The 14,115-nt window shown below is 51.4% G+C and overlaps 1 protein-coding gene across 2 annotated transcripts in view; it reads left to right on the forward strand.

Moving 5' to 3' along the window:
- Window positions 1-14,115, forward strand: part of Gmpr (guanosine monophosphate reductase) — a 39,771-nt gene that overhangs the window by 10,317 nt on the left and 15,339 nt on the right. For both annotated transcript variants that reach the window (XM_046453387.2, XM_046453386.2), the window contains exons 3-5: window positions 422-505; window positions 3,415-3,588; window positions 12,644-12,725. In XM_046453387.2, coding sequence (XP_046309343.1) covers window positions 422-505; window positions 3,415-3,588; window positions 12,644-12,725 — 340 coding nt within the window. The remainder of the gene's footprint in view (window positions 1-421; window positions 506-3,414; window positions 3,589-12,643; window positions 12,726-14,115) is intronic.

The following is a 14,115-nucleotide window of genomic DNA, read 5'->3' on the forward strand; positions in this document are numbered from 1 at the left end:
AAGCAAAATAGGTCCAATGTCAGCCTGTCTAGGGGTGTTGACAGAGGCCTGAGGTTTAAGTGAGGAAGGGATCCGGGTAAGAGGGCAGTGTCATGAGGCAGTCTGGGAGAGCCTGAGGTCTGGTTGGTCATTCTTGGTTCTGGTTTTGGGAGGCCCTTATTGCTTGATGGGGGGCAGCCTCCACTCTGCAGGATGTTCATCCATCAGACCCGCAGTCCTGGAAGGAGGCACTTGGTTCTCATGAGACCATTGCTCCTGCTTGGGGTGGGGGTGGGGGGAGACTCATCTGGCTGATTTCCTGCAGAGCCTGCTGTTCCAGGAAGGCACAGGCAAATGGCTGGAGACATCTAGGTGCTGCTCCAGGGGAGAGGGCTCCTGTGGCTGCTCATCCTAATGTCATTGTCACCATCTTGTTTCCTAGCACTCCATGTTTACAGCGGTTCATAAGCATTACACCCTGGAAGAGTGGAAGGTTTTTGCCTCAAAGCACCCGGAATGTCTTCAGGTAAGACTCTGCTAGGGTTTGTCTCCAAGTACCTCTGGGAAGAGAGAGTTGTCAGAAGCCTGTGAATCAGCAGTCAGATGCACTGAGGTGGTGATTCCCGGCTCTGTGTCACTCCAAGGGCTTGCTGATTCCACCTGCTCTGTGGCACCTTATGCCAGTACTAGGGTTTATCTGCTCTCCCTGGAGAGGTGAAGTGTTTTCTCACCAGTGCCCAGGGAGACCTGTGCTTCCGGCCAGGTGTTTCAGGGTAGACCCAGCCCGTGTAAAACCCTCTATTGCAGCAAGTCGTTTTGGAGTTCAGTGAGCAGTATGCCTGCTGGAACAGCTCTCATCAGATAAGAAGTGCCATTGAGGTCAGGGAAAAGTTGGAACCCTATGGCGCTGGCAGGAACGCGAGATGCTTTGGAAAACAGTCTGGCAGATTCTCAAAAGGTGAAACTTAAGAGTTACTGCAGGACCTGGCAGTTGTTTCTAGGTGTGGATCTAGCACACGTGAAGACACACACACACACAGAAACTTGTTGATGTGTTTTCATAGGAGCATTATTTCTAGTAGCTTCAAAGCAGAAAGAGCCCAAATATCCATCAGTAGCTGGAGGGGTAAACAAATTAGGATGTAGCCACGTGATAGCAGATGGTATTATTCAGCCACAAGAAGGAATAATGGGCTGGTTCATGTGGCCCTGTGGATGAAGCTTGAATGTTTTGCTAAGTCAAAAAGCCAGATGCAAAGTGATTCTGTTAGCATGAATTGTCCAGAATGGGAAATCTGTAAACATAAAATGGATTAGAGGAAGTGGGAGGCAAAGAGGGGTGATGGTTAAGAAGTGTGGGAGTTTCTTTTTGGGAATCATGAAAATGTTTTAAAATTGGTTGCCATGAGGCTGGGGTTGCAGGTCAGTGGTGAGTACTTGCCTGGCATGTGTGAGGCCCTGGGTTCGATCCTCAGCACTACATAAAAATAATAAAATAATTGTGTTCATCTATAACTAAAAAAAAAATAAAGTAAAAAATAATTGGTTGTGGTCAACACACAACTCTGAGTTTGCCAAAAGTCATGGAATTGTGCAGTCTGGGTATGTCCCATCTCAGAAAAGTGTCCAGGAAAAAAAAGGATAATTTTAAAACAACAGTAGAAATCCCTAGGGTAGCACTCCTGTCCTTCCTGAACCTACAGGTGGTTTGACTCAGATTCAGCAGGGAGGTCTCCTAGGGTGACAGTTCTCCCTCCCCACAGTCAGCTCACTTGTGATTTGTGATTTGAGGATTTGGGACATTAACTGCCTGGTGGGGGGGGGGTCTCTCTTTCTGCTGCTGCTCCCACCCTCCTTTAGTTAGGGGTGGGCTTCATTATTGAGAAGGTGGTTTTGGAGAGGAAATCATTTTGATCAACAGCAAGTCCTTCATTTTTTTGCTGAACTGTATTCAAATGAATTAAACCATTGTCCCTGGCTGTGTGTGGGGGACTGGTTCTAGGACCACTCCGCAGACACCAAACTTCTCGAATGCTCAAGTACTTCCGTATATTTGCATATAAACTAGGCACATCCTCCTGCACACTTGAGATGAGACCAGATGTGCTCGGGCTGTGGCCGCAGACCTGCTTGCACCATTAACCCATCTCTAGATGGCATGCCTGATACAGTGTTCATGCTCTGTAGACAGTTGTTACCTGTATGTTTTCAGAGACTGGAGCCCTAGGCCAGAGGCTTGACTCCAGAGGTCCCAGCAAACCGAGCATGGTCACTTTCCCCAAAAAGCAAAACCAGAAAAGTAAAAGGGAGAGCAGGCAAAGCACTCCCCTCAACTGGGCCACCTTGGGAAGGCACAGTGAGACCCAGCATCTCAGCCTGGGGTCGGTGCTGCCTGCAGCTTCGGGTTTCATTAGGGAGGCGTGAGGTCTGCGCATGGGGTGGTCTCCATCCAGGTGTCAGGTTGATCCGTCTCTACTTCTGGTTCTGCAAGGTGGCTCCCAGGAAGGCCTTGTGGCTTGAGGGGCAATTTCCACTTGTCATTCAGGGTGTTTGTCCATCACACTGTGATCCTGAAGGGGGCAGTTTAGTTCCCATGAGGTGATTGTCCCTGCCTTCAGGGGAACAGTCCTATGGGGTGAGCTCTTGGAAGTTGTAGGACAATGAGAAGTTCTAGGTGCCACTCCAGGAGTTGGATGCTGTAGAGGCTGACAGTCAAATGTCCCTGAAACTCAGTCTTGGAGGGGGATGAGATAGGCCAGGTAAATGTGAGGCTAGGAAACCTCCTAGTACTGGTTTTTAGGTGAGCACTGCCGCAGTGATTAACATGTCTGTGCGCAGAGCTGGGCAGGGGCCTGACCGGGGGTCGAAGCTAATAAAGAGGACAGGTCACAAAATGGAGGCAGAGTCGCCAAGCTTTGTCCTATTTCTGTTTCCCATAGGACATCTGCAGGCCCAAGTGAAGTCACTGCGGTTAGCAGAGGCAGCATCTCTAAGTCCCTCTTCCAGGTTGAGTGTCCCCACTTTGTTCTTGCTGGAAAGTTCCTCCCTCTTACCTGTCGAGTTTCTGTGCCATGATATGTTTGTACGGGTGGCTCCACTGTTTATAGTTCCACACAGGAATCTTGAGAAAATGCAATGAAAGCCAAGGACAATATCTCCTGCATATTTAAGAATCTGTTTACTGGAAAGTTTTAGTGGCTGAGGCCCAGGTTTGAGGATATGTGCAATGCCAAGGTAGAAAAGATGATGATCGAAGTTGAGCTCATCTAGGGGCACAGCTCTCCTCTGTCTCCTGAGCAGACCTGCTGTGATTCGATTAGGTGGAACCTGCCAGGGATGCCTTTTTGTCCCCAGAGAAGCCACCTGGGAGGAGGCAGGGGGGTCTGCCGGGAATGCTCCTGCTCATGCCGACATTCTTGCTTCATCTTGGTACAGCACATGGCTGTGAGTTCGGGCAGTGGACAGAATGATCTGGAAAAGATGAGCAGCATCCTGGAAGCCGTGCCGCAGGTGAAGTTCATCTGCCTGGATGTGGCCAACGGCTATTCCGAACACTTTGTGGAGTTCGTGAAACTGGTCCGGGCCAGGTTTCCCGAGCACACCATCATGGTAAGTACAGTGGGATATTTCAAGGTGAGGAGGCAGAGGGATTCAGTGTGGGGGGGACCTGCGTTCTTGTCATAGCCTCTTATTAAAAGACTAGTTTGGAATCATTAGGAAAAGGAGAGGCAGCTGGGTGTGGTGGTGCACACCTATAATCCCAGCAACTCGAGAGGCTGAGCAGGAGGATCACAAGTTCAAGGCCAGCCTCAGTGACTTAGTGAGGCCCTGTCTCCAAATAAATACAAAGGGCTGAGGATGTGGGCAGTGGTAATACTGCCACCCCTCTGCACACCTCTGCCTCCAAGCCCCCATAAAGGAAAGGTAGCCACCTTGGAAGATCTGGAAACTCACTTTCCACTATAAAAATAAAACCCCACTTTCTTATTTTTGCTAAATATCATTCTGTGTTTCTTACCAGATGAGGCCTTTGAAAAAGGGTCTTGCCACCTTCAGCAAAGAGCATGTGTTAAAGTAGGAAACACATAACAGGGTTTCAGCTCAGCAGGGTTGTGTCCTCCGCACTGCACCCCGACTCTGCCGTGAGCACTGGACTCCACAACGGGAACCTCGTGCAACAATCGTGGCCGGCCGATGGGCGTGTTGTTTCATCACATGGGACCCATTTCCTGACTGTCCCCATCACTAGCACCCTCACTAGTTAGAATGCGTATTTGTGACTTCTGGGAATGGTGGATTTGCAGAAAACAGGAAGTTGAAATCTCTAGAGTTGGGCCTTTGGGAAAATCTGTGTCATAGTTATTCTTCCTTGGTCTCAATTTCCGCAGTGATTACAGGTCGTCTGCTGGGTGTTTCACCTGCCCTCAGCTTTGTTGGGTTCGGAGCCTGATTTCTCCGCACATTTCATCAGGGCAAGGAAGTTGGGGGGCCCAAATTATTGGTTAATGGAGTTTAGTCTTCTGTGAAGGGACTTCTGAGGATCCTTAAGTCTTTTTATGCTCTTCCAGCTCACCAGGAGAAAGAGGTAAGAACTGAGCTGAGGCTGGCAGCTGGGCCAGGGAGGCGTGGGCAGGAAGTGGCAAAACTCTTCTTACCCTGCGTGACAGCACAGCTCACTTTTAAAATAGTGAAGTGGGTTCAATTCTGTGAAATAATGAGGAGTCTGCTTCTGAGACGGAACTCCTCAGCAGTCCTCTAGGTGAGGGGCCTGGAGACTCTTTTGTTGTAAGATTTGGTCTTGGACCTGAGATCCTAGGACCTCCCCTGGGTGTCTCTTCATCGCAGCCTTTACGGTAGCCATGACCAATATCCTAAACCAGTAAGTCTGAGCTTCCTTGTCCAAAGTTTCCATGGGTCTGAGCAGCTCCAGCAGAGGCCTTGGGAAGGGGATCATGGGAGCTGCCAGTTGGTACAGGATTTGTGGGTAACCTCCTTGTGACTGGCACCTGAGGTCAGAACCGAGTTGAATGGTAGGGTGCCTGGTGGGACAGTTGCTTGGTGTGTGTGGGGGACGGTTCCCTGAAGTGTTCTCTACTGTGTCAAATATGAGGAGTAAGAAAAAGGTGCGTGTTTGTGTGTGTGTTTTTTTCTTTATAAGTACCTGCTGGTTTCAGGAGGTTCATGTCAATCTCCTGTCGTCTTTGTAAGATCTCTGCAAAGACAGAAAGGGTCATCCCACATGTACTGCAGATCAGGAATCTTAAACTCTGATTTGTTCTTGGTTTTGAGAATTTTCAGAAAACACATCAACATAAGTCTGAAGGCCATGCCAGCTGCCCGTTGAGGTGTGCTGGACATGCCCTTGTCCTCCTTAACCTTCCCCAGGACAGTTCCCAGCCTCCTGGTCCCCAGGTCACACAGGTTGACCTCTGGGCTGGCAGTGGAAGGCATCGCTCCTGCCCCTGGTCGTGAGGTCCCACTGGGTTTCTCTGTCTACACCCCCCTGTGGTAGCTTTTTCCTGGGACATTTTAAAGAAGGAACTGGAAGTTGACTTCCAGAACAACAGGAGCCCCAGCCTTGCCTGGACCTGGTGGCCCATAAACGGCATTCATTATGGAACTTAGTTCTCTAAGCCCTGCCCAGGCTGGCCACAGACCCCACAGGTCTTTGTGGAGGAGGCCTCCTGTTTATTCCTTCCTGAGAGGAGGAGAGGGGGCTGCTATTGACCGACTTGTCTGAGGCTCTGGGTCCACTCTGCTCCCTGGCCTCTCCTCTTAGTTGCTCTGGAGACGCAGGGATTCATTAGGACACGGGAAGCCACTCTCTCCATCTCCTGACATCAGGGCCCCAGGTTGGTTTTGAAGCACTAATCAGAAATTACACAGGTGATTTAGTAGCTCCTCTTTATGTCTTCAGTAACTTTATAAATTGAAATATGAGATTCAGAAGAGCATATAAAACATGGAGGTTTAATAAATAATCATAAAATAAGCACACGTCAGCTCACCTGTACGCAGGAGCCCTTGACTTCCCGCCTCAAGTGAAACACCCATCTCGACTGTGGTCCTCTCTTCCTTCTTTGTGGTTTGCCACTTACTTCTGCAGTCCTAAATGACACTTAGATTTTGCCTGGTTTTGAAACTTAAGTGTTCATCTCTATATCTTTTGAATCTGCTTTTCCTCGATGGTGCATTTGAGATTTCCCAGGGTGTTTTCTCAGCTGCATAGTACTCCATGGTTTCTGGGGCTGAGCTTAATACTCTTGCCCAGCTGCCTCCCTTGCTCTTTTCCTGTCTCTATCCTTTGTAGCTGGTTTCAACACCATTAAAATTACTTATTGGCTCCCCTTAGTCCATTTGGGCCACTGTGCCCTTATGACCTGGTCGCCTCTCAAAGGTGCCACTTCCCAATATGGGGACTAGGTGTCAAGAGATGAAGTTGGGGAGGACACAGACGTTCAGAGGCAGCACTTCTGCAGTCAGGGTAGGCACAGGAGCCGAGTGGCCTGGGGGCATTGTGTGTGTCCAGATCTCTCTATCCTCTCGTGTGAGGGTGCTGGTGGCTGGAGGATGCTGGGGTCCCCCAGGGGATGCTGTTTGTAGGCAGAGCGGCATTTCCCAGCAGGTGCTTGTCAGCAGGGAGTCTACCCAGGGCATGTGCTCTGAGGATCACCTCTGGCCGGGAGAGGCTGGGGATTGTGTTGAGAAGGGTGGGGACGTGAGCCTCGCTTCTCTGCATGGTGGCTCCCCAGACCTCGCTCCTGCTGCTCCAAGAGCTGGCCTTGCTGAGAAGGGAGGTAGGTGACCGCTGCATAGTCCAGCGGGCCTGTGTGCCACCCTTCAGGGACAGAGACCAGGAGCAACGGGACCAGCAGGAAGGAGCGTGGCCAGGCGGGGCAGGGAAAGGGTACTGTGGCCAGTGCAGGGTCTGGGGTTGCTAAGGGGGTGGTGCAGGGTGGACGCAGAGTTCCCACAGCCCTCTGGGTGGCCTCCTACCTGGGGGCCTCTCCATCCAGCACCTGTTGGCTGGCCCTGGAGGTGTTCTGCTTGCCCTTGTTGGTTTCCTCAGCAATGGACAGGAACATTGGCAGAGGTAGGTGTTGGTTGCTGAGCCATTCTTCACCTCCGCTGACCCCTGAAATCTTTGAATCACTCAGAGGCCCCAGCACTCTTGCCCCTGGCTCTTGTGGTTTTGCACACGTGATTTCCCTGCGGCTTTTGGAGGCACTGTGAGGACTGAGCGCGCATTCACATTCCCCAGGGTTTTGGAGCTGAAAAGTGCTGGGTGGGGTCCTGAGCGTTAATACCAGGCCCAGTAGAAGGCGAGCTCAGGAGCAGTCTGGCCAGAGCTGGCCACGCCTCTGTGTCATGACCTGGGATGGTCTCACTGCCCGGGTTTTTCTTGCCGTGCCCCTCAGGTGAGCCTTGCCAGAGGTGGGGACTTTTCAGCAGCATCTTTGGCAGAAAAGAGTCCCTGTGTAGGGGCTGGCTGTTGGGAGACTGTAGCAGTGTTAAGGCATGGGCCTGTGGCTTTCAGACAGGACAAAGAACCCCGTTTTCTTGGGTGCGTTCTAGGTACTGTGGGAAGCGGCAGTAACTGGATCAGGCACTTCTTTTGTATTTTCATTATTTGGGTTTGGGTTAGTTGTTGGTGCTGGGGATTGAACATGGGGCCTCACTCCTGCTAAGCCGGTGCTTCACCCCTGAGCCCCAGCCCAGCCCATTTCTATTTTAATACCACCTCTTAGAGTGGGCATGATGCCACTCACTTCTATTGATGTGAAACCTAGTCTCACAGAAGCCAGGGGTTCTATGAAAGGTGGGCCTGGCTTTCAGGGCCAGGTGACCTGCGATCTTGCAGTTATGCCAGATCACAGCCAAACATGGAGGTACCGCTGTGGGCTCTGGGGAGGGCTTCAGTGCAGATGGCTTGTTGTGGCCTGGGAGACCTAAGGCCACTCCCGTTCCTGTTAGACCAGAGGCCGGCCCAGCCTGGGCATTTCTACACAGGAGCCTGGCTCAGTCAGCTGCCTTCTCTCTCCACCTATCATCATGAGACAGGGCTCAAGCCACATGCCCCACACCTCTACCCAGAGAGGGGGACACTTCCTTGCATGGACCCAGTGGCTTTGCCAGTCAGTGTGTTACAGCTGACAGCACCTCTCAGGCCGTGCTCCCTGGGTTTTCTGGGTTTGTTTTAATATATATATATATATATATATTTAGTTATAGATGGACACCATGCCTTTATTTTATTCATCTTTATGGGGTGCTGAGGATGGAACCCCGGGCCTCACACATGCAAGACAAGTGCTCCACAGCTGAGCCCCAGGCCCAGCCCACGGGTTTTCTGTTTTCATTCTCTTTCTGGAACCCACTGAAAGCTACCAAGGGCCTCAGAGGTCCAGGGGGTGCGCGTCTCTGGGAAACACATAATCATCTCAGCTCTGTTTTCTCAAGGGCGGCGGTCACCTGGACTGCACAGGCAGCCAGAGCGGTGCTGTGCACAGGGATGGGAGAGGGCCTGAGGCGGTCCTCACCCGCCTCACCTTGGGGGTGCCCTACTGCTACCTGTAGGCCCAATCCCCTCCCTTTTCTCATTCCGTGGAAAGGACTTCTCTTGGCACAGGGCGAGCCAGTGCCCAGGGTGGACAATGATGAATTTGGGTGGTGGAAACTTCTGGAGATGAACAACGGTTGCGTTACAGTGTGAATGGATTTAATACTGGCCATATATTGAAAATGGTGAATGTGATCACAGATATCACTCACTCAAACCTCAAAAGTTGTGAGAAGAGTAACAACAGAAATCACTGTCACAGGGAGGGACTGACATTTACGGGGCATTGCTGGGCGCTGTGCTGAGAATCGGACAGGCTTCTTTGTGAACCTTGTAATAACCGCATGTGGGGACACCGGGCCCCGTTCTATAGCAGGATCGACCGAGACTCAGAGTTAAAGGAACTTGCTCCAAACTACCCAGGAAAAGGGAGATCTGGTGTTGTACCTGGGGGTCTTTTTGGATTGTGTTTGCCATGGGTGTGGGTCTAAAAGGAAGCTGGAAAAATGGGAGCGAGCAGTTTTTGAGTTTTGTTTTTGCACAGAGGATTTTGGTCTCTTTGGGTCACTCGAACGAGATACCACGAACTGGTAGCTCATGGATGTCGTAAGTCTATTCCGCACAGTTCCGGAGGCCGATTTGTGCCTGGCAGGAGCCTGGTTGACAGGCGTGGTCTCGTCACTGTGTCTTCGTGTAGTGGAGGGGTGAGGACTCCTGGGCTCTCTTGTCGTGTATCTACCTGCATGGCTTCATCCCAGAGGGTCTTCCCCGTAACCTGATGGCCCTCAAGGCCTTGCCTTCGCACCCCCACTTGGGGGGAGGGTTTCAACACGTGAAGTCTGGAGAGAGACAAACTCTCAGACCGCGGCAAGCCTTGTCACCCCGTGTCTTTCCCCTGGTCCTCACACATCTCTGACGCAGAGGAGTGGCTGCTCCATCCAGAGTGGGGGGGAGCCCGGGCACTGCCTGACCTCCCTGGGCGAGGGGGACCTGGCAGAGCCCCTGTGCCTGCTGCGAGGAGCCCCACAGTGCATCTTCCGTCCTGGCTGCCAGGAGAGGAGCGGCCTGCCGTGCAGCTGCGGGCAGACCCCGGCACCCTGAGTGCTGACGGCCTGTGTCCGCCGTGCCAGGAAGTGTCCCTGCCAAGTTAAGGCCAGCTCCTCAATCTCCCTGGCCAGCCCCTCCCCGCTCCGCTGCCTCACACCATGCCCAGACCAGAGGCCAGGGACGTCACCAGAGCCCAACTGCTGTGACACCATTCTCATTTCTGCTCTGGTCTTGTCCTCTGTTCCCCGGTTTTGCTCTTCTTGGTTTCAAACTTGAGTAGACGGCTTTGCCCGTCTGTCCGTACAACCCCCTGGTCCCCCCCTGGTCCCCGGTGTTCGACTGTTATGTTGTGGCTCACACTAGAGGCACTTCATGGTCACTTTGGGGTTTTCCACTTGGCCTCAGTGACTGTGTCCTGACCACAGAGCCACGTGGTGGCTGAGCAGAGGGGACGACACTGCGGGAGCTCTTGGTTACAGAACCAGGGCCGGCCTTCCTCACCTGGGTAAACTCACTGCCCTTACCTGGTGGGACCGGGTCCGTCTATTGCGAGCTGAGTTATTTTGTCTGAAGAAGGAAATAAAATGGTCTGCAGGTGGTACCCCGGGGGGGGGGGGGGGGAACAAATCCACGTTGAAAACACAATGGCGGCCGTTGGAGTTGCTTCCTGGAGGTGTTGTCCTAGTGAGTCGCCCAGCGAGGAAGAACAGGAGCTGCACTCTTGTCAGGCTCCTGATCACCAGAGTTCAGGCTTTTCCTTGTGCTACAGAAAACAGTTCAACCCCACCCCCAACTCCCCGTTAAAAAAATATGCGCTTCTAGTATAAAATCCAGACAAGTTTAGCAGGAGAGAATTCATAGAATTCAGACAGTCTCTTCACCCAGGTGGTTGAGCACCTTGGTGTTTTGTTTTGTTTTTTTCATATACACGTACATCTGAAAAATATAAACAAAGTTGAGATCTTGCATTCCCCTACACTATTTAAGCATTCCTCATGCCATTAAACTGTTCTTAAAAGCATCCCACGGGGCTGGGGTGTGACTCAGTGGGACAGCGCCTGCCTAGCATGAACAAGAGGCCCGGATGGGATCTCCAGCTCTGTGCCCCAAAACAAAGAAGTCTCAACCATCACGTGAGTGGGCCACTAATTGTTGAACCGTTCCCATTTTGGGGACTGTATTTGCAGTTTTGCACTGTGACACATGATAGTCTTTACAGTTAAACCTCTGTCCTCATTGATGATTTCCTTGGGAGAGGATCTTAAAAGGAGAATTACTAGATCAAAAGATGTGTGCATCGTCCCGTTTCTTCTCTATGGACAAATTGCTTTTGAGGAAAACTTGGACCCAAACAGACTTTCCTCCAGCAGATCTACTGATGCGTTGACTTGAGCATTCATGCTCACAACTGCCGAGGACCGACGTGAAAAGTAGGACCACGTCGGCATTTTCACTTTGATGATTAGCGGAGTTGAACATTTCCCCAGGTTTTGTTAGCCACTTTTAAAAAATTCCTATTAGTTCGTTCTCGTCCTTTGGTACTTGTGAGGTGTTAGCCTTTCTCCTCTTGTTATGTTGGGGACGGTGCCCCTTCGACGGGATAGTGTATTTTTCTGTGCCCGGTTGGTGTTGGTTGCTGGAGCTGTTGCATGTGTGCATTTCACTTCTACACGGGCAGCTTTTTGTTTTTTCTTTGACGTTTTGCAGGTACTCAAGGGTTCTTTGCAGCTGCCCTTCAACTCTGACCCCCTTCTAGTCCTCCTGTCACCCTCCGTTGTCAGCTGCTGTTTGTAGTTAAGTAGCTTTGTGCCCACCTCACCACCTTCTTCTAGCAACCTTTTCTAGGAAGTGCTAGTCACTTTGTCTAGGTTAAAAAATAAAATCCCCCCCCCCCCGGAGAATCAATTCAGTGAAGAGACCCTTCGGTGTCCATGTGAGCAGAGGGGACAGGGATGCACTTTGTGAAATAGGCCTTTGTGCAGTCGTAAAAACTCAGCTGGGCATCTTGCCCAGGGTCCTGTGTGCCAGCTGAAGGATCCACAGGGCAAGGAGTTGTAATATAAAGGGCTATTTTTGTGCTCCCAGACTCCTGCAGCGAAAGAACTTGAACTGTTTCCAAACCAGATGCATCCTCCTGGTTGATAGATTCTGCTACTTCCTGGCTTGTGTGTTTATTCTGAGGGCCAAAGCTTCGTGCTCAGTAAACAGAGCACATGCCAATGCTATGTGATCCATAAGGACTGATCTGTCCTTCCATATCCAGAGGGGAACCCCAACCCTAGGGCAAGGACACTCAGGGAATTTCTCAACTATGAGAAGATGGGGAATTTTGCAGTCCTGGCTCTCTGGAGTTCATGGAGATTCTTCAGAGATTTGGTAAACTCTGAAGCATTGTCTCCCCCCCCCCCCCACCCCTAGTCTCCCCACCTGGAACCCAGGACCTCATCCATGCAAGTCAAACTACTGAGCTTCAGTCCCAACTCTTTTTTTAAAGTTTATTTTGAGACAGGGTCTCACTCAGCTCAGGTTGGTCTCCGACTTGCGATCCTCCTGCCTCAGCCTCCAGAGTTGCTGGGATCATAGGCGTACACCTCTACACACGGCTTCTCTGAAGTATTCTAGGCACCACAATAAGAATTTCAGTCAGTTTGAATGTGTTTCGTGGCTTATTTTATGTGTTTGGAAGTTTTTGCTTTGTTTATTGCTGACGTGTTTAGAATATTCCTGACCCAGGCACCCTCCAATCTCTTCTGGTTCTGAATAATCTAGTTCAGGTCCTCCTCCTGCATCAGTGATCCCTGGACGCTTCTTCAGGAGTGGTTTCCAGGTAATGAATACGGGAAACCTTTTTCCAGGTAATGAAAGGAACCAAAGGAAGACCCCGGCTCCCCAATTTCAGACTTAAACAGACTCAGGATCCAGGGCTAGTGTTTTCTTTTTCCTTTTGTCTCCCAGTGGCCTGGTGATCACGGGCCACCCCGTGCTCAGGTGTGGGGCTCCTCATTCACCTTCCGCCGGGAGTCCTCACTGTTGTGAGCTGTGTTCCTTCTGTCCCAGGCAGGGAACGTGGTGACAGGAGAGATGGTGGAGGAGCTCATTCTCTCGGGAGCAGATATCATTAAAGTGGGAGTTGGGCCAGGTAAGACCTTGAAGCCCCTGGAGGGTGTCTGTGGGGAGGAACGGGCTTGGGGGCCCTGGGAATGACCAGATGGGAACACAGGAAGAACTCACCCATGGGTTCAAAGCCCATCTCTTCTGGAAGCATCATTGAGCTTCCAGACAGAGCTCCTGAGAAGAGAGGTCCTTGAGTTCATTGTGACGCCTCCAGACGGCGTTGAGAGGAGCAGAGATGAAGTTGGAATATGGTGTCCTGGCTTCAGAGCATCCATGTGGAAGAGAAGATCGCAGAGTTCATTAACAAGCTGAGTGCTCTGAAGAGGAAGGGAGGACGGAGAGGACAGTTAATGGACAAGGATGGCTCATGAGTAGGAATGTTTGAACGTTGCAAATCGGCGTGTGGCTGTGAATCCACATTTGAACGTCACCTGTGACCAGGCACATGTCACGGTTGGCTCCTCACCTGGCAGCCGGCAGGCAAGATTTTGCCCATTTCCCCTTCAGGCCTTCTCTGCTAGGACCACCCTTTGGCATCTTGAACGGAGGAGAGAGGTGGAGGCCTTCGGTCCTTATGCTGGGTGGCGCCGTGGTTTCTTGGGTCCACTGGTGTCTGCCCTCCTGAGTGCCATACTGGAGGCTGAGTCCGCTGCTGTGTTGGTGACGTCTTCCCTGTATGTCTGTATGAATCAGATGCTAACATTAGAGAGCAGGAGAGAAGACATACATTTTCATATTGGGACTACAAAAACAGCAAAGATGTTTAAAAGCACCTCCCACCCAAAAGACACCATGATAAAAGGAAGTGGACCATAAGCCAACGAGAGGAGTCTGTGGAGGGTACGGCTGGAGGCCAGGACCCCGGTGGGTTTTGACTTGGCCTGGTGCAGAGGGGAGTGTTCGAGGGACCAGGACATGGAGGAAAAGAGGAACAACAGCCCTGTGGACCCATAAAACACCCGGCCTTAGACCTCACAGGGAGGTCTTCAGTTTGACTATTCCAGTGTCTCAGAGTGTGGTTGCCGTCACGGGGGGCAGTCAACGCTCTGAGCAGGAGGAATGGTATCTCTGGTCTGCCATTACGCTGGCCCCAGAGCACCCCAGATGGACATCCAGGAGCAGCTGCGTGGGTGGCGGAGCAGTGGAGACGGGGACGTGGGTGACACACTCATTCCTGGCCTGTGCATCCTCTCAGTGGCTATTTATAGTGCCCTTATTATGTACCAGGCTCTCTTCTCAGCGTGGGATAGACAGCAGTGTGAATATCCACTGAGTTTACCACCCGGCAGAGGAAAAACAGATCCTCAACACGCTTGCACAAATAATTATTTAAATGCTGCTGCTTGGAAGAAATCCTGCAGTGAACAAGTTCCCTGGGGCACTGACATTTAAGATGAAGCCTGAAGATGAGAAAG

This window comes from Marmota monax, unplaced genomic scaffold (assembly GCF_021218885.2).
Source record: "Marmota monax isolate L192 unplaced genomic scaffold, Marmota_monax_Labrador192_F-V1.1 WCK01_AAM20220418_F8-fsc00029, whole genome shotgun sequence".
NCBI lineage: Eukaryota > Metazoa > Chordata > Mammalia > Rodentia > Sciuridae > Marmota > Marmota monax.